At 39.4% G+C, this 22,304-nt stretch overlaps 3 protein-coding genes across 5 annotated transcripts; 1 reads left to right on the plus strand and 2 right to left on the minus strand.

The window, feature by feature from the left end:
- Window positions 1-439: 439 nt before the first annotated feature.
- On the minus strand, window positions 440-7,946 carry LOC5512908 (aspartate dehydrogenase domain-containing protein). 3 transcript variants are annotated; one of them, XM_048727037.1, is made up of 8 exons: window positions 7,789-7,946; window positions 7,592-7,727; window positions 7,047-7,131; window positions 6,553-6,702; window positions 3,771-3,888; window positions 2,689-2,809; window positions 1,947-2,083; window positions 440-1,727 (listed from the first exon to the last, which is right to left on the minus strand). In XM_048727037.1, the coding sequence occupies exons 1-8, from the start codon at window positions 7,862-7,864 to the stop codon at window positions 1,690-1,692; spliced, it is 861 nt and encodes a 286-aa protein (XP_048582994.1). In that variant the 5' UTR covers window positions 7,865-7,946; the 3' UTR covers window positions 440-1,689. The 3 variants fall into 3 exon arrangements, with proteins under 3 accessions (XP_048582994.1, XP_048582993.1, XP_048582992.1); XM_048727036.1 differs by lacking the exons at window positions 440-1,727; window positions 1,947-2,083; window positions 2,689-2,809; ... (1 more) ...; window positions 7,592-7,727; window positions 7,789-7,946 and having other exon boundaries at window positions 3,805-6,256; window positions 6,553-6,669; XM_048727035.1 differs by lacking the exons at window positions 440-1,727; window positions 1,947-2,083; window positions 2,689-2,809; ... (1 more) ...; window positions 7,592-7,727; window positions 7,789-7,946 and having other exon boundaries at window positions 3,805-6,260; window positions 6,553-6,647.
- LOC116618569 (dynein regulatory complex subunit 2) lies at window positions 7,918-15,576 on the plus strand. Its single transcript, XM_048727038.1, has 14 exons — window positions 7,918-8,158; window positions 8,282-8,363; window positions 8,453-8,623; window positions 9,283-9,367; window positions 9,517-9,655; window positions 10,010-10,084; window positions 10,325-10,447; window positions 10,696-10,773; window positions 10,881-11,021; window positions 11,209-11,361; window positions 13,004-13,054; window positions 13,177-13,270; window positions 14,411-14,483; window positions 15,410-15,576. The coding sequence occupies exons 1-14, from the start codon at window positions 8,015-8,017 to the stop codon at window positions 15,495-15,497; spliced, it is 1,497 nt and encodes a 498-aa protein (XP_048582995.1). The 5' UTR covers window positions 7,918-8,014; the 3' UTR covers window positions 15,498-15,576.
- Window positions 15,577-15,774: 198 nt separating this feature from the next.
- Window positions 15,775-22,228, minus strand: LOC116618571 (protein PRY2). The gene is made up of 6 exons (XM_032382449.2): window positions 22,007-22,228; window positions 20,620-20,742; window positions 20,327-20,377; window positions 19,443-19,671; window positions 17,071-17,146; window positions 15,775-16,126 (listed from the first exon to the last, which is right to left on the minus strand). The coding sequence occupies exons 1-6, from the start codon at window positions 22,098-22,100 to the stop codon at window positions 15,974-15,976; spliced, it is 726 nt and encodes a 241-aa protein (XP_032238340.2). The 5' UTR covers window positions 22,101-22,228; the 3' UTR covers window positions 15,775-15,973.
- Between the last annotated feature and the right edge of the window lie 76 nt (window positions 22,229-22,304).

The following is a 22,304-nucleotide window of genomic DNA, read 5'->3' on the forward strand; positions in this document are numbered from 1 at the left end:
CCACTGGGAAGTGAATTGGAATGCAGCATTGATTATCGTGAGGTTTTCTAACATATATTCACGAATTGATACACAATACCTTATAAAATACTGTTTCGTAATTGTTTGCTACAAAAGCTACAAAACTGGCGCGTAAAAAAGGGTTCGCGCGCACCCCCCTTGGCGACCAAAAAGTGGGTCATTGGGAATCTTCAAATACTAGGCTTTTTCCATATGATACCTAGGACTGCGCACTCCTTAGCCAATCCTGGGTACGCGCCTGGTATAAACATATAAGTGCACTGCAAAATAATTTACAACAGCTACGCACCATACGATCCCGTAATTGCGGCGCTTATATATTTAATTTTTAATGAAACCATTCCCACTTATTCGGGGGAGGGCGTTTATACATATAGACTTATAGACGTTAACTATATTTAAAAACCTCATCAAAGAACGATTGGGAAAGCCTCGCACTCTCCTGGGTTTATTCAATATCTCTTTTTTGTGGTTAAAAAAAAGATCAATTGAGCACTATCTATTGTTAGTTGATCTTTTTTGCAATGAATAGGTTTAAGGTCTCGATAAAGGTAAACGGCGTGTCAGCGGGAAAAAAAAATATTGTCGCGGCGCAATTTTCACTACATATACAAAATATATATCAAATAAAAGATAAAAAATTGAATTATCTCCGGCACGTTTAATTTTTGCAATAGCTAATTCTGTGTTTAAGTTTTGAGGCCTCAAACTCAAAAGTACGGGGTTTAATCTAGAGCGTAATGCACCTTCGCGTTATTGCGCATGCACTTGCACGTAATTGCATCTCAATGACAGATAGATGATCTACCAAAGTGTGTGAGGACTTTTTGTTATTTGACACTGTCAACAAAATCAAAGTTGGAACTCTCATTTCTGGCGAAATTTGGACACTATAAAAGCGATCTTTAGTCGGAAATCGAAAATTCTTCAAACACTTTATGACATGGCATAATTATCTATCAGATCCCGAAAATGTGAAGGCGATATCTTAAAACCCGTCGCGAGGTTACGCCCGACAAGCTCGAGTTCTCGCTTCAAAATAATACGCTAGAAAAGTCAAAGATTTGGCGTGAATTCACGGTCAATAGGTCACAGGAAACAGCAAAGACCCATTTCAGCCGTCTTAGAATGCGATTTATGGAAAAAATTTTTTGCAAAAATAAAGTTTAAGAACCATTGATACAGGTTTTGCAAAAACCACAAAAACAAACAGTGGTGTCAAATTTACCTTTACCAAGACCTTAAGGAAACCCTTCACGGTTGCAACAGCCTTCTACATGATGCTATCTTAAACAGAAATGAGGTGTAGATTACGCTTGTTTGAGTTCGTTTCGGTCTTCCTGTCAGTCACGTGTGGATTCAGAAGAGTTCTCAATCACAACTGATTAGTGTTCATTGTAACGCCATACTATCCAAGTTACCATCGAGCACCAGGATATCTATGTAGCTAAGCACAAATGAATCCAAGTACTTGGTGTACACAGCAGAAGTGGATCCAAGTAATCAGATATCACCAACAAGAACCGTATGTCTGTTAGCACAACTCGCACTTCACTCATTGAATCCAAGTGATCAGTGGTGTCCAAGTAATTGCTGTACCTTCAGCCAGTGGTTCAAGTAATCAGTTATCACCAAGTAGTGAATCCAAGTAATTACTGTAATGTACCTTCAACACAAGTGAACCCCTGGGCCTTTATCATGAGCTCCTGCAAGTAAATTTTATGTCATTAGCGTTCTTAGAACAAACCTTTTATTACTAACTATGCTTGCATACAATATTTATAAGGTCTGTGACTAAGGTTGGCATGTGGAGAAGTTCCCAAGAGTTTTTGTAGGATTCTTTTCAGATTAGTGCAAAGCATCCAAAATGATAAAAAAAAGCAAAAAAAAACAAAAAAACAATTGTGTTATTTCATAATACATACTAAGAATGCTGCTCAGAAATGATGCAAAGGTTGCATTGCCAGTCACTGCACCAGGAGCAGAGGGGTTGGTTCGGACTGTCTTTACTGTAAATCCATTTAGTCCAGTAACGTCAACCTCCACTATGTGCGCATTAAGGCTGTGGAATAATGTAGACATGATTATTATGATCCATGGCAAAATAAATATTGTTCATAAATCTTACCTGGGCCACCCCCCAAATCGCCCAGTTAGCTCATCCTATATCATACTATATCATCATACTATAGCCAGCAGGTAAGACAAGCAGCCCTGGACCACATCAAAATCCAAATTACAAGCTTACCAAATATCTGCCACCAAACAGCCCTGAACCACTTTAAAACCCAAATTATAAGCCTACTGTACCTGGTATCTGCCTCCAAACAACCCTGGACCACATCAAAACCCAAGTTATGAGCCTACCTGGTATCTGCCACCAAACAGTCCTGGACAACATCAAAACCCAAATTATGAGCCTACTGTACCTGGTATCTGCCTCCAAACAACCCTGGACCACATCAAAACCCAAGTTATGAGCCTACCTGGTATCTGCTATCAAACAGTCCTGGACAACATCAAAACCCAAATTATGAGCCTACTGTACCCGGTATCTGCCTCCAAACAACCCTTGACCACATCAAACCCCAAATTATGAGCCTACTGTACCTGGTATCTGCCTCCAACCAACCCTGGACCACATCAAAACCCAAGTTATGAGCCTACCTGGTATCTGCCACCAAACAGCCCTGGACGACATCAAAACCCAAATTATGAGCTGCTGTAGCGGCAGCTGCCATTGTGTTCACATTGTTTGGAGCCAACGGACATAGACCTCTCACTGGACCTATGGTAATGCAGAGACAATGATTTTTAAAAGTATCTGGTATTATCAGATAACGTCAGGGTATCCCTGTCGACCACAATGAGAATAGCCTTATTTCCAGCTTATTCTGTGAGCCCATAGTACATCCCCCCATCAACAACTAGATAACTGGTCTGGCCGTTTGTCTCACCATTGAAATTTCATCCAATCAGGAAAGCGCCTGGACAGCTCTCACATGGAAGATTCCAAAATCCCAAGGATAAGTAGTGTTAAAATATTTCCAATCGAGTTTTTGAAATTCCTTGAATTCGTTGTGCTTACAGGCTTCGAAAAATCGTTCTGGTTGAAAAAAGGGGCTATTATCGGGATGTTTACAACCCTTGATCGATGGTGCAGTGGCAGAATAATGATAAGATTTTTAAAATGTGTGAGGATTTGCGAGAGAGTCACGCTTCCCGTCTTTGTTAGGATGAGAAAAATGTTTCACAACCCTTCAAAATTCTTATTTTAATTTAAAATTAATTAACATAGATTGTGGAGGCAAACTAGATATTATTTTCACATTTTGACAAGCCAGCAAGTGATCACTAACATTTGTACATCTTGGTGAGCTCAGCCACGCTTTAAAACACTGATTTTGCAAACGTTTACTTGTGTATTTGTTCAACTTTTTTAGTGTTTATGGGTGTTTTATAGCACGAATAGATGCTAAAAAGTTGCATAATATCAGAAGGGTTGCCACAGGCGAGCGTGTGTGACCACTAGTGTTGGCTGGAGAGCCTTTACATTGAGAACAGAGTGCTACATACATAAGATCTGGCAATGAATTGCTTGGATAGCTAGCCATCATAAAATACTTGGCTCGTCTAAATAACTGACCAATCATAATACATGTCTGGATAAATCGTCATAATATGATATATCTTACCTTGTCTGGATAACTTACCATTATATCCTAAGTAGGCTTGTCTGGATAACTTACCATCATATAATATAGTAGGCATGTCTGGATTTTGCTGGTACTTTTCCTTGGCTTTAGACTCTAAGGGATCAACAAGCTTGAAGCATGATGGGTGTTTCCTCATTGTAATTTTAAGGCCCTAGGCAGTATGAATCAAGTAGTAGTTTAAAATTTTTTCACCATGTGTGGTTTAACAATAGTCTTACATTTCATACAAAAAATATTATTTTTTACGAAAATAATTTTTAAAAATTAATTTAAAAAATGATTACACTGCTATTCTAGGACTGTTTGAACTGAAATTGATTCATTTGGGTGGGTGGGTGGGTGAGAATTGAGGTCAGCGGTTTTGTAACTATTGGTGCCGAATCAATCAAGAGACGCGCAGGAATATTATCGAGGCCAACTGCTTTGCCCGCTTTTAGGGGGCGCAACTGTGCGCACACGAGCTACTCGGAGACATCTTGGAACTTGAAGGGAGTAGTGGGACTTAGCAGAACTAAGCCGGCGGCAGCACCACAGGAAGACCGAAGTGATTCACAAAGGCGTACGGCGGTGCTCGTGAAGAAACTGTTAAAGGAGTCCGCGATCAGCTTCTTGTCTTAAGATAAAGTTCCTTGGACACGAATATTTGGGGAGACAGTCTTCTTTTCCCCAGGAAGAATTTTCTTTAGGGTCTTCCAGAAGGTCTTATGGTCGTTCCCATTTCTCTCGATCAGTTTTCTGTAATAAGTAGCCTTCGCCTTTTTGATGGAATTTGTGGCCCTATTCCGATAACAGCGGTAGCTAGCCCAGTCCACAGTCAGGTTAGACTTCTTTGCCTTGGAGTGAAAGTAATCCCGCTGGAGCATGATGGATTAAATCTCTTTGTTCAACCAAGGGCAATTGTCTACACTGCGTACACGCTTTTGAATGACCGGGGCGTGGGAATCAGCAATGCACATAAACGCGCTTTTGAAACCATTCCATAGATCGTCAACTCCTGTTACCGCTTGTCCATTGGGAGTTAAGACAGAGTTCCAATCAAAACCCTTTAGATCTTCACAAAACTTCCTACTGTCGTAATTAGCATAATTTCGGAATGTTTTGGTTTGTGCTGGTGCCCATTTCCAGTAAAGTTTTCTAACACAATAGACAAGTTCGTGATCACTGAGATGGGATGAAATGACGCCAGAATCCCTGATATTCATGGGACAGTTTACAGCAATGAGGTCAACCAAAGATTTTGAGTCTTTAATGATTCGTGTAGGTTTGGTGATAAGCTGCTTGAAGTCTAAACAGCTAAAAATTGATTTTAGCTGTCTACAATCGGGGTCGTTTCGCTTTGATGACAAAAGACAGCAATTAAAATCGCCGCAGAGAATCACTTCTTGACCTTGTGCTGAGACAGAGTCCAACATGTAGTTTAGTTTAACCATAAAATCGCCATCGTAATAATTAGAGGTCCAGTCAGGTCGGTACACTGTGCCAACTAGAAAACTGCGCGACTTTGGAAGTGTACTTTCAAGCCACAGTACTTCTGCTGAGGTTACCTCTAAATAATCCCTTCTAGTCACAGACATGTCCTCACGAGCATAAACTGCGACCCCTCCATGATTTCCTTTTCTGTCCTTCCTGAAGAGCCTGTAGCCCGGTATTTCGAACTCCCCATCACTAGCGCCCTCCTTTATCCAAGTTTCAGACAGCGTCAATAGATGGATTTCAGACTTGAGCTCGCGAACTAAAAGACGAAGGTGATTGATCTTGCTACCAAGACTCTGAATGTTCTGATGAATCAATTTGAGGCCCCGGAGTTTAGCAAACTCGCGAAACTTAGAAGAATTGCTAGGAACGTCAGAGTCATCTTCGGAGTCTCCCTCAGTTGTTGACCGAACAGCGCAAAACTGACAGCACCGTGAGAGTTCAAATTCCGCGCCAAGACATTTCAGATGAAAAATTCGCTCACACAAATGACATGGAAGTCGAGGTTGCCTCGCTCTGATTCCCTTCAAGCACACAGCACAGTTCGTAGGGCCAGGGTTTAGGCTAACATCCCCAGATAGTAACACCAGGTAGCCAGCATAGATTGACAACCCCGAGAGGTACAAAGCAGTTCTAGCCTTTAAAAATGGCGGCAGCTGCTGCGTTGTTAAGTATCGCCGGTTAGCTCCTTTCTCATTTCGACCAGGAGAAGTTGTTCTTTCACCACCAAATGCAATCAAAACCGAAGACAGGACGCTTAGCATATCATATTTAACTTTTGGAGACAGAATAATAAAGATTAACAGCAAAAGAAGCAGGGATAAGGAGAGCCCTTTGAGATTGCTTCTGCTCGTCATGGCTTCTGCTGTGTTGTCGAATGACATGTTGAATGACATGCTTTGCAATCTGCGATAGCAGCAAGATGTCGTTCATGGATTTGAAAACTGTTCAAAGAGTGAAGACTGGACATTAATCAGATTATTTAATTATGACTTGAGTTTGCTGAATTTTTTTCCTTGTGAGACATTTTTAGTCAATTCTGCTGTCTTCCTTGTTTGAAAAGTAAAAGAAACCATAGCTATTATTTGGCTTTACAAGAGTATCACATTACTTGTATGCATATCATTTATCACTATTTTATTTTGAATTTGTGGGTACAAACTTAAACTTCTCACAGCTGGTACAGGTCAGTGAGGGTTCAATGTGTTCATAACTAGGTTACCATTCTGTTATCTGTGGGGAAAAGCTATATCAAAGCATTTGACACTTAAACTACAGGATAGACCGGAGTAAAATATTATTTCTATAGGGGTTAATACCATAGACTTGATTCAACACAGACCTTTAATGTTCCCCTGTCCGCCATCTTTTTTATGTTCTCCCCGCCCCATAGGGCGCCACTAGGGACATATACTGCATGTGGCCCCTTTTCTGCCTTGGCACGAAGCCGCTCCTCCACATCTGAATTAGCAAGCACAGTAGGTGACCCTATCTGCAAATAAATCTGGATTAGAAAGGATCAAATATATTGGCATTGGTTTGTTACATAGTAATATTGCACCCCCCCCCTCCTTTGAATTAGCCAAGACAGGTCTAATAGAATGGTGCACTTACAATCCCCAATCCAATTTAATTTTTGGGTGCAGAAGTGCAAAAGTGTGTGGACTGCTTTAGATAGCTAAATAAGAAAAAAGTGTTACATCGATTCCTTGATAAAAGACAATATTATACATTTTTAAGTTTTTTAAACTGTTTTTATTCATTTTTAGCAGTACTTTAGGTGAAATCCAGGTACCCCTCATGCCCCCCCTTGAAACCACCACACCCATCCATTACCATCAGGTCAGCAGCATTCAGTAATGCTAAGCCGTACTGCTTGATAACAGCAGGATGAGCTACTTCAACTATCAAATCAGCTTTTCTGCAAAGAGTATTTGTTAAATCATCAGTAAACAAGTAAATATTGAGCTTACTATCTTGTCTTAATTTATCAGTAAAAAGGATCCATTAAGCCTTGAACCACTAATCTTGGTTAGGGTGGACGGCATAGCTGTCAACACACACATTAGGTGGATGTCACAAGATTTTGGACCTAATCTGAAGCGCAAATTTTTTTAAAAAATTTCATACATTCTCTGTATTTACCCCGCAATGGCTCTCGTGGATTTTCACACATTTACTGTATGTCACCCGATTTCACAAGATTTCTGTCCAAGTTGGGTTGAGAGCTATAGGAGGGGGATTACGGTTCCCCAAATTCCCTGCCTCACAAAAGGTAGAAGTAAGTACTGTATCAATAACACGTTCAATAACTGAGTATTTTTTTTTCTATCCAGAACGTTGGTATCAATCAGGTAAAGCAAGTAAAGGGAGATACATACCTTTCGGCGCACAAGTTTAGATCTGTAAGAATTAGTTGCTCTTCAATTTTGCCTTCCATGCTTTCCTTGGACCTATTCCACACAAACGCCACTTCCAAATCGTCCCGTGTGCTGATCGCCTCATATAAGTATTTCCCTATCACAGATAATATTGTTACAAGCATACTTAATAAAGGGAAAAAAATTAGGTTACTTACCTAAATGCCCGAACCCTACAATTCCTATTCGCATTTTTGGCTTTGCTTTTTGCAAATTTCCCGCTAAGTCTGCCATCTTGACCGTGCGATAAGACAGAAGACTAGAGACTCACGCGCCCACGGTCATACTGCGGTGTTGTTATTAGCAACAGAAACAAGACGACCATTTTGTAACAAAGACTTCAACTTTATATTTTTCTGTTTTCGTGGTTATAATAGCGTAAATATGGCTCCAAAAAAGAAGAAATCAGGAAAGAAGAAATTAGCAAAGATGACTGAGGAGGAGAGGCGTATTTATATGGAACAAAAGCGATTAGAGGAGGAAGAAATGCGGAAAAAGAAAGAAGATATGTTGACACAATTTCTAAAAGTAAGTTTTGGTCACATTTCTTCGTGACTTAGATTGGTTGTAGTGCAGTGGATTTGTATTCCGATTTGTATATATGGACTGGTATTCCGAGAGTTGATAAGCTATCTGCGTTATTTTTTGAAGGATAAATTAGCGAAAGAAGAAAAAAGTTCGAGGTTTAATCTAAACAAATTGCAAAATCAATGGAGAGTCATCATGAGAGAAGGTACGAAGAAATCGAGGTTACTCTTTCTCTTGTTTGTTCTTGTTGTTAGTTGTTTAAAATTATACTAAGCTGTGGCATTCTCTTTAAAGCCAAAGCTCAAGATTTGAAAAAAGACATTGAAATTCTCAGTCAGACGTTTGAGCGAGTGATTGACAGGAAGGAAGCCATTATAAAGTCCCTTGTAAAGGATATCGAGGAGGCGGAGGAGCAGTATCAGATGGCTCTACGGAGTCATCTGCAAAACGTCGATAGACTCATAGGTGAGCACACTCGATAGAAATCGTAATAAGACTGATGGTGTGGGGAAAAAAAAGATGAAAATTATATTTCTACTTTTGCTAGTCAAAATACAACTCATACTGCAGCTATCAAAAATACAACCATTCAGCTGTATTTTTCTTGTATTTCAACAAATGCGCCAATCAGCTTTAAGTATATTATTATTTATCAGGGATACTATACCCTTGATGTTACTTTAGCTAAAAATATTTTTTGACAACAGAAAAACAGAGTATAACTTGAAAAATTTTTTAGTTCTTTGCTCAATTACCTTAGCTGATCCAGAAGATTGCATCAATTCTATTTACAATCTTTCTATGTACTGCTGTTCTAAATAAACATTCTTTTAAATTCTAATAACAGGTTCGTCTGAATATAAACTAACCGGTTTTAGGATTTTGTGTGTAGCACATCTAGCAATATCTGAACAGCTAACTACACATTTTTTTTTATCCCAAGAACTATTCATAGTACAAGGTACAGTACAACTGGCTATTTTGAAGGACATTCTTAACTAAAAGCAAAAGCTTTTGGAGATAAATTTCAGGCAGATCTTTAGAGTGATGAGAAAGCTTGTCAGGGAGTCAGGAACGTTGATCCATAGCCATGATCTGTAATTTCCCTTTATGTATTATCCCAGATCTTCAATACAGACGGTTGCATGAACTTGGTAGTGAATTTAACCAAGAACAAGAAATACTAAAGGAGGAATTTGACACAGAAAGGTTAGTTAAAGTGTTGTCTGTTGGTTTGTTTGTTGTCTCTCTATTGTATGCCATAAATAGATAAAATAAAAAAAGTGAGAACTCTCTTAGCCATCCAAGCCAGTCCTCAATTTGAAGTAGCATTACTAAAAATGGTAACTGTTTTCCAGGGCTAGGATTGTCTCACAGCACAAAAAAGAGATGCATGACATTCAAGACATCATGTTTGCCATGGAAGAGGAGTGGAATGAACAAGACAGTGAAGCCAAACAGGACTTTCAAAGCCTCCGTGATGAGATCAAGAATAAGGTGAAATACCGTACTACAGTATGGATAATTCAGAGATAAGATAGCTACCCAAAAAGCATAATACTTATAATACTTATTTGGTTAGCTGTCTTCCTGAATCTCCCTTCTGCTGTTAACACTCTTATGTTTTGGGATTTCATTTCTTTCATCTTCCAACATAGCATCAAAGCATTATGCACATGATTAAGCATAGTACCATTGCTTAAGATTCGCAGATGATAGGTCGTTTATGATTCACAAAATTTCATTAGAATTAACAATGAAATCCTAGACTATTGAAAAATTTCAAAACTTAAAAAAATTGTACTCTTGCAACTCAAATCTCTTTTTTTTTTCATTTCTGTTTTGTAATAGAATATTGAAGAGAAGCATGCTCTTAGGATTCAACTGGAAGGGACAGTGGAGGACTTATGGAGGCAATTTCAACAGGTACTGTAATTGAAACTCCATGTGGATGATCAGCACCTGTTTGGATAGGATTGTAGCAAAGGGTCAGTTACTCTGACCTTGTTAAGAGCATACCCCCTCCCCCAATCAGTTACTGTAACACTGTCTGTTTTCTTTTTGCAAGATACTGTAGGCTGTTCATTTTTGTATTGTGTACTCAATTATTACTCTTTTTTTTTTTGTCCCAATCAATGACAGACAGCTTTTCTAATTTATAAACAGGCTCTGAAAAACTATAATGAAACCACAGAAGAGAGAAAGTTAGCATTTGAGAACCTAAAAGCCAAAGATGAGAAAAGTGCCAAAGAGATAGAGACACAGATGAGAAAACTACAAAGAATACAGGTACAGTACCCTTTTAAAAGATTTTCTTTATAATGTAGCTATCCTTATACTGAAGCTATCCAGTCTAAAGACTGCGAAATTGTTATATAAAGTGTAAGAATTAAACAATGTTACGGTCAAATTTGTTTTATGGCAATTACATTTTTACGATGTAGTACCTGAAAGGTTTTGAAAGGAGTTGATAGAGATGATGGTAATGAACTATGAATCAAACTTTGTAACATTAATTTGTACTTTTTCCATCTCAGGACAACATTTCCCAGCTTAAAGCCAAGATGGCATCCAATGCAAGGGAGTGTGATGAAAGAAATCGAATGATAAAAGAGGTGAGTTCTCTATTTTAGGATTACATGCTTTTTTTACATTTTTTTAATATTAAATGGATTTTGCACACAAATGTAAATGTATATATACTTTATATATTTTTTTGTAGCAAAGAGAGGTGGTTGGTGCACAGTTCCATGAACTTAAAGCTGAGATGAACAAAATGCGAGAAGCAGAGAGAGCTCAGCTGACTCAACTCACACTACAGAGTAACGCAGCCATAAAAGAGTTACAGAGAAAACATGAAAAGGTCAGTTGAAACTTGCACTAGAGTACTCACAGATTACTAGAGTACTTCCGTGTTTTGCATTAGTATCTTACTTCTATACAGTACAGAGTCGGTTCAAGTTATGAAGCGAGATAAAGACTACACCAGAGTGTGGATGTGATAGCCCCTTGTTGGAATTAAAACTTTTTCTTATCTATCACAAATTTAGGGTGAAAGAATTTTGAAGTTGTCTGAGATGTGTCGCAAGCTGGAGACAGAACAGGAGAAGGTGTTGCCATTCTATGCTTCCTCCCTCGGTGTCGATGAAGAGGAGGATGTAGCGGCTGCAATGCAGGAGGCACCCTCTGAACCACTGGCAGAGGTATGGTTGGTACAAATAGGCTGTTTAGCTATTAAACAGCTCAAAGTTAGAACCACTAGTAGAGGTAAGGTTGGCACAAATAGGCTGTTTAGCTATTAAACAGCTCAAAGTTAGAACCACTAGTAGAGGTAAGGTTGGCACAAATAGGCTGTTTAGCTATTAAACAGCTCAAAGTTAGAACCACTAGTAGAGGTAAGGTTGGCACAAATAGGCGGTTTAGCTATTAAACAGCTCAAAGTTAGAACCACTAGTAGAGGTAAGGTTGGCACAAATAGGCTGTTTAGCTATTAAACAGCTCAAAGTTAGAACCACTAGTAGAGGTAAGGTTGGCACAAATAGGCTGTTTAGCTATTAAACAGCTCAAAGTTAGAACCACTAGTAAAGGTAAGGTTGGCACAAATAGGCTGTTTAGCTATTAAACAGCTCAAAGTTAGAACCACTAGTAGAGGTAAGGTTGGCACAAATAGGCGGTTTAGCTATTAAACAGCTCAAAGTTAGAACCACTAGTAAAGGTAAGGTTGGCACAAATAGGCTGTTTAGCTATTAAACAGCTCAAAGTTAGAACCACTAGTAGAGGTAAGGTTGGCACAAATAGGCTGTTTAGCTATTAAACAGCTCAAAGTTAGAACCACTAGTAAAGGTAAGGTTGGCACAAATAGGCTGTTTAGCTATTAAACAGCTCAAAGTTAGAACCACTAGTAGAGGTAAGGTTGGCACAAATAGGCTGTTTAGCTATTAAACAGCTCAAAGTTAGAACCACTAGTAAAGGTAAGGTTGGCACAAATAGGCTGTTTAGCTATTAAACAGCTCAAAGTTAGAACCACTAGTAAAGGTAAGGTTGGCACAAGTAGGCCGCTTTGCTATATAAACAGCTGAAAGTTAGAACCACTGGCAGAAGTTATGGACCACTGGTGGAGGTATGAACAGCACAAGTAGGCCAAACAGCTATTAGGAAGCTAACAGTTAGTGCCAGTGATGGAAGTATTTAATACAGGGCTTCTGGAATTACGCGGAAAAAAACTCAAAATTACGCGGGATTATTTGCTAAATTACGAGGAAAATCAATCATTACGCGCTAAATTACGCGGGATTTTGCAATACATTTTTCTTTAAAAATCAAAATTTTGCGGGATTCTTTACTGAATTACGCGCTAAATTACACGGAATATCAACTGTTGCGCCCAAACTACATTTTGTACCGAAGGAAAACAAGAAATAACTTGAAAAGGTTTATTTTTTGCGTGAATATATCTTAGGCGTGTTTTAATTGGCTCCTAGCCACCAGCCAATTAAAAAAGGTATTTTATTATCAGTCCTAGGTCTTCGCGATTTAGCAAAGAACGCCTAGCCGTTTTATTTGTTTTCGAAATTAAGTTCGAAATATCGCACTCTTACGAAGAATATCTGTCTTTTTTTACGAGAAATAGACGTAAAAACCCTCAAAGAACACATCAGCTGTGCACTTAAATGTTTTGTCTTTCAAAATTTAGCCAAATTACGCGGGATTATGCGGAAATTTGGAGATTACGCGGATTACGCGGAGGAAGGCAAATTACGCGCTTCCGCACAAGCGCGTAATTCCAGAAGCCCTGTTAATAGTTGTTAGTACCCCTCTACAAGAAAAATATTATTTTTTCTTCAGGTTTTGCATGAATACTCATCCTTAGAGAATTTCTGGAAGCGCTACAATAAGGTTTGTGTTATTATCACACATGTTTTTTTTGTAAATGTGAAATAAACAATAAAGAAATATCATGGTCAATACCTACTCAATGCATCAATGCTGTTATATTAATGTGCCAACCTTGTGAACAGGTTCTTCTTGACAAGCTTGCATTGGATAAAGAAAAGCACACTTTACTACAGGAGAATCAGCAGCTAAGAGCTATTCTCAAGCAATACCTGGATGGTATGTATGATGTTGGTGTTATATTGTACCTGGATGGTATGTATGACATTGGAGTTGTATTGTACCTGGATGGTATGCATGACATTGGTGTTGTATTGTACCTGGATGGTATGTATGACATTGGTGTTGTATTGTACCTGGATGGTATGTATAACATTGGTGTTGTATTGTACCTGGATGGTTTGTATGACATTGGAGTTGTATTGTACCTGGATGGTATGTATGACATTGGTGTTGTATTGTACCTGGATGGTATGTATGACATTGGTGTTGTATTGTACCTGGATGGTATGTATGACATTGGTGTTGTATACCTGGGTGGTATGTATGACATTGTAGTTGTATTGTACCTGGATGGTATGTATGACATTGTAGTTGTATTGTACCTGGATGTTATGTATAACATTGGTGTTGTATTGTACCTGGATGGTATGTATGACATTGGTGTTGTATTGTACCTGGATGGTATGTATGACATTGGTGTTGTATTGTACCTGGATGGTATGTATGACATTGGTGTTGTATTGTACCTGGATGGTATGTATGACATTGTAGTTGTATTGTACCTGGATGGTTTGTATGACATTGGAGTTGTATTGTACCTGGATGGTACATATGACATTGTAGTTGTATTGTACCTGGATGGTATGTATGACATTGTAGTTGTATTGTACCTGGATGGTATGTATGACATTGGTGTTGTATTGTACCTGGATGGTATGTATGACATTGGTGTTGTATTGTACCTGGATGGTATGTATGACATTGGTGTTGTATTGTACCTGGATGGTATGTATGATGTTGGTGTTGTATTGTACCTTGATGGTATGTATGACATTGGTGTTGTATTGTACCTGGATGGTACACATGACATTGTAGTTGTATTGTACCTGGATGGTATGTATGACATTGGTGTTGTATTGTACCTGAATGGTATGTATGACATTGTAGTTGTATTGTACCTGGATGGTTTGTATGACATTGGTGTTGTATTGTACCTTGATAGTATGTATGAGATTGGAATTATACTGTTGTGTCAACATTATTGCTTATGCCACAACTGCATCAAAAGGGAGTGGTAGTACAGCATGTCTATGACGCTGATACCTCGTATTTAAATTGAGTCCTTTGTTCTTTCAGGTATTTCAGTAAACGATGAAATTCTCAGCAATAATAACCCACTTTTCATTGTTAATAGCAAGACCAATGTCAAGTAAGTTAAAAGATAAAAGTACCTAAACTATTTACCTACTTTACTCCCCCATGACCACCAAATGCCCCCAAACGTTTTACCCCTTTCACTCCTAAGCCCTTATAGTCTGAAAGACCCTTTTAACTTACCCTGCTAGCAGAGCTTTCTTCCTGTTTGTTTCTATCAGTTGACTTATCCGTGTCGCAAGTCTGTTCTTTTGCGTCTTCGTTTGTACAAACAAACGAGAACGCAAAAGGACAGACTCGCGACACGGATAAATGAACTGATTGAAACAAACAGGAAGAAAGCTCTGCTAGCAGGGTACTTGTAACTCATTATATCATCGAAAATTTAGAACATTTCGATTTTCTAGCGAATTTGCATTAACTTGCGTTTGGTGGCCTTACTGTATGAGAGGCAAGTGAATGCAAGTTGGCAAAACTGTGATTAAATTTTGAACATGTCAAAATATCGGCACAAATCAACACTAATCAAAGTTGATGGCGAAACGAAATCCCATTGCAACAGTAGCATTGCGACCACTTGCGCTTCATTTGGCAGGACTCAACTCTAAAGATAATTTTTCCTTGAAGGCTGGAAACTTCTGCCTTCTTTTGGGGCAGCAGTTGTTTTACTAATTGTTTGGAGCTTTGAATAGGGTGTGTGTGTGTGTGTGGGGGGGGGGTTCTTTTAACTGTTTCTCTTAACCGTTTACCCATAAGAAAGGTCAAGAATTAAGGCTCTATTTACATGAAAATAAACCTCGCGCACCATACTAGCCAAATTCCCTATCTGAACATCGAAAACAAAGTGACAACCGATCGCACTAACACAGTACGGAGGTTGAAGTAACAAAAAATTAAAATGGTCCTCATGGTGTTTCGACATACTTCGCACATCCCAAACCTCCCAGGGTCTTTATTTTCACTACGTCTTATCCGTTTCAGGTTATCTATTCCTGTCATGGATCCCAGAATCAAGAGATCTGGCCCAACAGTTGTGGAAGCGGCACATGTCATCAAGCACACAATCTAGGCTGCTCAATTTAGAAGAGGGAGGTGTAAATAGTAGATATGTTAGATTTTTATCCTTGTAAATAAAAGGAGTGCTATTATCGGTTGTTAATTCATATTATTGATGGATCAGTTCACCGTCCTGGGCCATCGTGAACGATTTCAAAAATTGTTCACGATAAGAGTAGATACAGAGGGGGATTTTTATAGCAAGTTTATAAGGGTGCTTAAAAAAATTGGAGAAAAATCGATAAATAACCCCTTGGAGACCCCTATAGAAACTACAAAATAAACATTGATTGATTGATTTCCCATGTTTAATGACCATTCCTTTGATGTTCCACCCACACCTAGTAATTTTACCCGCGTTTTACTGGTTTATCCCAAATACTTATTATTCTATGAATATAATTGCAACTATCAGCTCTAACAACCCTACAGACACCACATCAGTTGATTTAATCTTTTGCTAATTCACTCATCAATAATTAGTGTGATTTATGATAAAGGTTTGACATTTTCATCGTAGTGAGACTGGCCCTTTACGTTGCCTGCTGTTCGGTAACGTGCCACGATGTAAGTCTTGGTCCAGCCACCGACAATGGCCTTGGCCACGCCAACACCCACTTCAGTGGTTGACTTCCACACAATCTGCATACGCAATAGAGTAGACAGTATTCGGTTGCTTTTTTATCTTATGTCAACTTTCTGACGTGACAATGATGACACCCTGATGTGACAATCATGGCACGTGACAATAATTTTCTGACGTGACAATGATGACACCCTGATGTTACAAAAATGTTCTGACGTGACAATGAAGACACCCTAATGTGACAATAATTTCCTGACGTGACAATGACATCTTGATGTGACAATAATTTTCTGACGTGAAAATCATGACACCCTGATGAGACAATTTTTAAACGTGACTGATGACATCCTGATGTGACAATAATTATCTGACTTGACAATGTTCTGACGTGACAATGATGACGTCCAGATGTGACAATAATTTTCTGACGTGACAATCATGACATCCTGATGTGACAATAATTTTCTGACGTGACAATGATGACACCCTGATGAGACAATTTTTAAACGTGACTGATGACATCCTGATGTGACAATAATTATCTGACGTGACAATAATAACACCCTGACGTGACAAGCATTGCACTTGACGTGACAATTATGGCAAGCTGTGAAAATCATGACAACGTTACGTGACAATCACGAGAACCCGATATGCCCTCCCCTTTTCGTGAAAAACCTAATAACACTAGGGGACTTGTGCTAAGAGATCACGTGACCTTTCTTGGTGGCAAATTCAAACCAAAATAATAACAGAAATGACTGCGCCCGTCACCAGAGAACTACGAAAAAATAAAATCTAAAAAAAAAATTAACCCTTTCTGAAAAGAAAGTTCTGGCCTTTTTCTTAAGCGCTGAATAAGTTGCTTGCGTTGTTCTTATTTTGCCGCTAAAAGCCTGAGCGCGCTCTCTTGCGTCCCCTAGCATGAGGTCTAAATTGCTACCCAGATAGTCGAGTGATCTATTAGCGCCCTAGGTATTTTTGTTTGCTACGTCCGTACCTGTGTAAAGTGTCCAATAGCGCCCCCTGGGTGGTTAGTGTAGCGTGTGTAGTCGTAGTTATCAATTTCGCTGTACCTACAAATAAAAAAGCTCGAAAGATCGGCTATTCCATCACACGCCTTTTTCTTACCAATAACCCTTGTAATTCACTTCACCGTATACAGATCAGTTTAATAGCCCCTGTACAGATTAAGTACATTGGTTTGGCTGAAAGTGAATTATAAAATCTGATACTTGAGTATTAGGGTCCATTTTACCCCCTCTTTTTGGCTTTTAGCACATAACGTCTTGTAAAATGGGCCCTAATACTCAGGAGAGATCCCAATAAAAAGACAATAATAAAAGTGAGTCCACTATGAAGTCTATTTCCTTTAATTTTCCATTTTTGCTTACTATACAAATTCTCTTACGTACTAGAATACAAACTGAGTGCTTGGGTCACCTGTGGGAACGGCCACTGCGTTCTTTGTTTCGATTCGTCTGCGACTAAAAGGCTAATTTATATTTTCGCAGCGGAAACTTCAAAATAGTATCGAAAAGGCAGCGACGCAGATCGACTGTTGAAAACAGTGTTTTGTACACAAGGGAATATTAGAGAATTGCTTGGGATTTGTTTACAACAACAACGCCAAAAAAAATGTGATTGAAAATAAAATTCAAAAACCGCGAGCGCTCGTTTGATATGGCGCGCGTAAAAATAACGAAACCTGAAAATATTTTGCCTCAAAATCTTTCAAGGCAGGCGCGTCCTTGTTTAACTTCAAATTCAAAGATGAGAAATCGTAGCAATTTCTTAGCTATCTAAACCGAGTGAAAACGGCCGGGACTTCGGACTCTGCAGCCATCTTGTTTTGAAGATAAACATCTGATAATTTATGCTTATTTATTACACCCAGAAATCATGGGTGTCACGTGACCGGCCGATCCCAGGACCATTTCCTGCCGACCCAAATAACATGGAAGGGAGAGGGCCCTGTGAACGAGGTTGAGCTGAGTCGCACTTTTCCTCTTAAAAGCCAAAGGTCCCGGGTTTCGACGAATCCGGTTTAGATCAGTATGTCATTTTTTATAGGAAACCAGGTATAAAAACCTGCTCCTCTCTCTTTAGAGACTATTAAGTAAATAAACCCCTTCTGGCGGCTGGGATATCGGCGGATAATGTCCAAGGATGAGAAATGGTGCGAAAAATAAACAGTTGGCCAAGAAGCGAAGCTTCGAGGGCAACTGTGAAATTCTGAGGACATCCGGCGGATAAAATAGCGTTGTACAACGCGTGGATAGAAGGCTGGATAACCATCCGCTAAATAGCCATCATTTACCACTAAATGGCTTCCCGTTTCCATGGTAAATATGTAAAGCGCGCGCTGTTTTTCCTTCAAACAAAATGGCGACGGTTGAAAAAGCCACTAAAAGTGCCAGAAAACAAACAGTTTATCGAGGCAAAGTAGATGTAAACCATGGAATGATCACAGGGGATAGTGTTTAGCTTTTCCCGTCTTTGTGAGTCACATTTCTCGACAGAACGGACAATATAGTTTGATTCCAGTCCTGCCAGAGCTGCATGTACCTAAGTTCGTAGTTCATTGTAAATTTACCAACTGTAAAATTCATCGTTTGCATGTGTTTCAACTTTCACTGCGTCTAAAATTAATCTAAATTCTGACGAAACAATTTGAAAGCAAGACGCCGTTTTGTTTTTTCATCACTTTTATTCGGTGGATAAGATTTTATCCGACCTCTATCATCCGGATAACTTTAACCGCTGGATAACTTTTATTCGGGCTTTGTGCAACCGAATCACGCAACTCGGATAACTTTTATCCGCTATAAGGATTTAACCGGTGGATAAGACTTATCCAGGATTTGTGCAACCGGCCCCTGCCATCCTATATCTCATGCGCGCACACTTGACATGGCATTGTTTTGCGTTCCTCAGTTCCACGCGCATAAGCGCACGCTATTTTTGTTCAAAAACTGTTGAGACGCACGCGCGTAAATGAACTTACATGTTTTTTTTTGTCTTTGGATTTTGTGACGATAACTTGAATCTTCATAAAATACACGAGTTTGACAAAAAATAGGCTATGTTAGGCCACCAACGGTACTAAAATAACGTTCCGAACTCCTTCGTTTTTTGTTTTTATTGCGAATCTAACGTTTACAGCCGATTTTTTTTTATTCTACGTTTTTTTTGGTTAAACTCATCAAGAATTATCTAATTCTGAAAATATTAAAAATATAGATAATTTTAAATCACCGCTCTTTAGCGTATTTCAGCTTCATTGTTGGTGCTAGATTACGTTATTGTTTTAATCTAGCGTTGTGGTAGCGTTTGAGTATGAGCCCTTACGAACATGGCAATGGTACTTACCACGAATCGACAGCGTCTTGGCACGTCGAGACTGTACCCGAAGTCGTTTCCTTATTGTACAAGTTCTCTCCGTCAGACGTGTCGGAGTGAACGAAGTTTTGAGTCTGGGCGAGTTTCAATGCGTATGCGGCAGCTTCGGTGGCCATGTCCGCATTCCAGGAAAGATTCGGGGTGTTTTGATGGAGTGCCCGCTTATTGTTATGGGCACCCAAACATTCAGAAGAGACGACTGTTGAAAGCAATATAATCACCATCAACATATTTTGGATTCCATCTAACCTTTTTTGCAGGGGAAATTTTTAGCACAATGTCTGCGATACTTTATGCATTTCCCAGAAGAAAGATAAAATACTTGAAAGGTTATACAGTCGAAGCCCGCACAATGGACAACCCTTGGGAACTGAAAATTGTGGTCGTTAACAGAGCTGCTCGTACGAGAGCGGTAGCTCAGAGCTTCGACTGTATTTCAAATAAGATTGTACTAGAGAATGTATGTCGTAATTCAAAGTATGGTAAACGGGTAACGTTTTCATGGCTGTATCCTTCAAAACTACGGTATCGAATAACCGCGCCTGCCGCAATCTTCTGTTTTTGTTTTTTTTTATGAATGTGTACAATAACCTAATAGTTAACTTCTAAGGTTCGGTGAACATTAGGTCTATGCGTCCCAACACTTCTCTTCTCGGGGATTCATATTTTAACCATATTGTATTAATCTTGTAGAAACATTTCATTATAAAAACCTGATTTTCCTCCTACGCAGAGACTTGGGATAGTGTTTCTGTAAGCTTGAATGTTCTAGAACTTTTTTTAGAGATCATGTTATAGTTTGATGGTGAGGCAATAATAACTCAGAGGTTGGCGTTCACTTTATTCAAACTGACCTGCGACGTTTGACGGTGGCGGTGGTGGCGGTGGCGGCGTCGTTGGTGGTGCTGTGGATATTGAAGCACGCAACATTAGAAATTAGAAATAGAAATGATCGGCTTTACTGCAATTGTTTAACCTGAAGGAAGAAAGGGGAAGTGCTCTAGAGAACAAACAAGTGCTGTTTGGATACCTGTGGTGCTAGGTGTGTTTGGATATCTGTGGTGGTGTATAGGTGTGTTTGGATACCTGTGGTGGGGTACTAGGTGTGTTTGGATACCTGTGGTGTGGAATTTGTGATTGTGCCCACCTTCGCATATTTCGCAAGCAGCTTGGCAATTGCTCATCATAAAGTCATGGTAAATAGATCCACTATGGCAGTATCCGATCGCGGCCCAGCTATTGCAGCCACTTACGTCGGCTGAGGAGCAAACTACAGAGAACAGAACATGAAAAAAATATGGAACACCCTGATGTTGCTGTGCGACGCGCGCTACCGTGGCCACCTTGACAGCATTGTGAAGTAAACCATTTTAAAGCAAAGAGGATACGAACAACGGACTGATTGACATGAGTTTCACTAGCCAACCAGCGTGGCAAAGAAATGCTTGCGTGTACATCAGAACGGCGAATTCCTACTCCTATTAAAACTTTGTCTTGGTGACCACGGAAGCGCGCGTCGCTCTATAAAACTTTGTCTTGGTGGTCACGAGGTAGCGCGCGTTGCTCTATAAAGGTACGTCGCTCTATAAAAATACGAGCAGCAAAATCAACTTTTGTGGCAGCATTGCTGTGAAAAAAGTTTGTAAGTGACGTTGCTTGTTTTACTACCGGCGCGCTAACTTTTGTCGCAGCAAATTTTTTGTTGCAAGTTGAAAACGTTTGCTGCAGAAAGTAGAAGATGGTTCTACTTTTTGCAACAAAACTCGGAGATGTAGCCCGTATTACTACATCAACCCAACTTGTCTCGCAGCAAAAAGACGCCAGGCATACGCAAGCAGCTGCAATAAGGTTTGTAATCGGTTGAACGAAAGTCACACATCAAGTGTCAAGGAGGAAAACGATGGCAGATCAACAGCAAGTCTTTCTTTTGCTGCGACAAAAGTTTGTGCGCCGGTTGTAAAACGCGCAACCTCGCCTTTGAACTTGTTTTGAAAATGCTGCCACAAAAGTTGTACGATTTTGCTGCTCGTATTACCCTACCTTAAAACTTTTTCTTGATGGCCACGGTAGCGCGCCTAGCATGATAAAACTTTGTCTTGGTGGCCACGGTAGCGCGCGCCGCATGGTTAAGTTTGTCTTGGTGGCCACGTAGCGGAACGCGCATCGCATGGTAAAACTTTGTCTTGGTGGCCGAGATAGCATACGAGTCCTTGGGAATTAAGAACAGAACTGTTTTATGGAACTTTATATAATCTGACATCTTATAATTTGTTAACTCTTTGTTATCTTTGAGATTCTATCAAACGCTATTTCATGAAAGCAAGCCATTCTACTTTTAATGAGAATATTTTGATAATAATTTGTCTGATCAATGAAATATAAAAAAAAAACTTCGCCTCTAGATAGTTATTTGAGATTTTTTCTCATAATTTACGCATCCAATATCAAATAAACTATAACAAAAGAGTGGTTGACATGTTTTTTTTTTTTCATATAAACCGTGATCTTCATCGATGTGGTTCGTATATACGTACCTGATCGCTTCATTTTTGCGAGTTGTGCGCTTGGCATCGCGACGCACACAGCAACGAGCGTGAGGGAGATGACCAACATATTCGGCATAGCCATTGTTAAAGACGTCTTCTTGGTTAAAGCTGTTGCACTTCTGATGATGATGGAGAGGAGACTGCGTGGAACTAGACTCTGAAGAGCGTTTATTTAAGCAACTTTTCTCAGTAAACCAGCCAATGAAAGAAAGCTACCGACGACAAAAAAACATTTACCTACGCAATTATAATTAAAAATACAAAATTATTGTAACAATTATTTTTC

The sequence above is a fragment of the Nematostella vectensis genome, chromosome 4 (genome assembly GCF_932526225.1).
Source record: "Nematostella vectensis chromosome 4, jaNemVect1.1, whole genome shotgun sequence".
Classification (NCBI taxonomy): Eukaryota; Metazoa; Cnidaria; class Anthozoa; order Actiniaria; family Edwardsiidae; genus Nematostella; species Nematostella vectensis.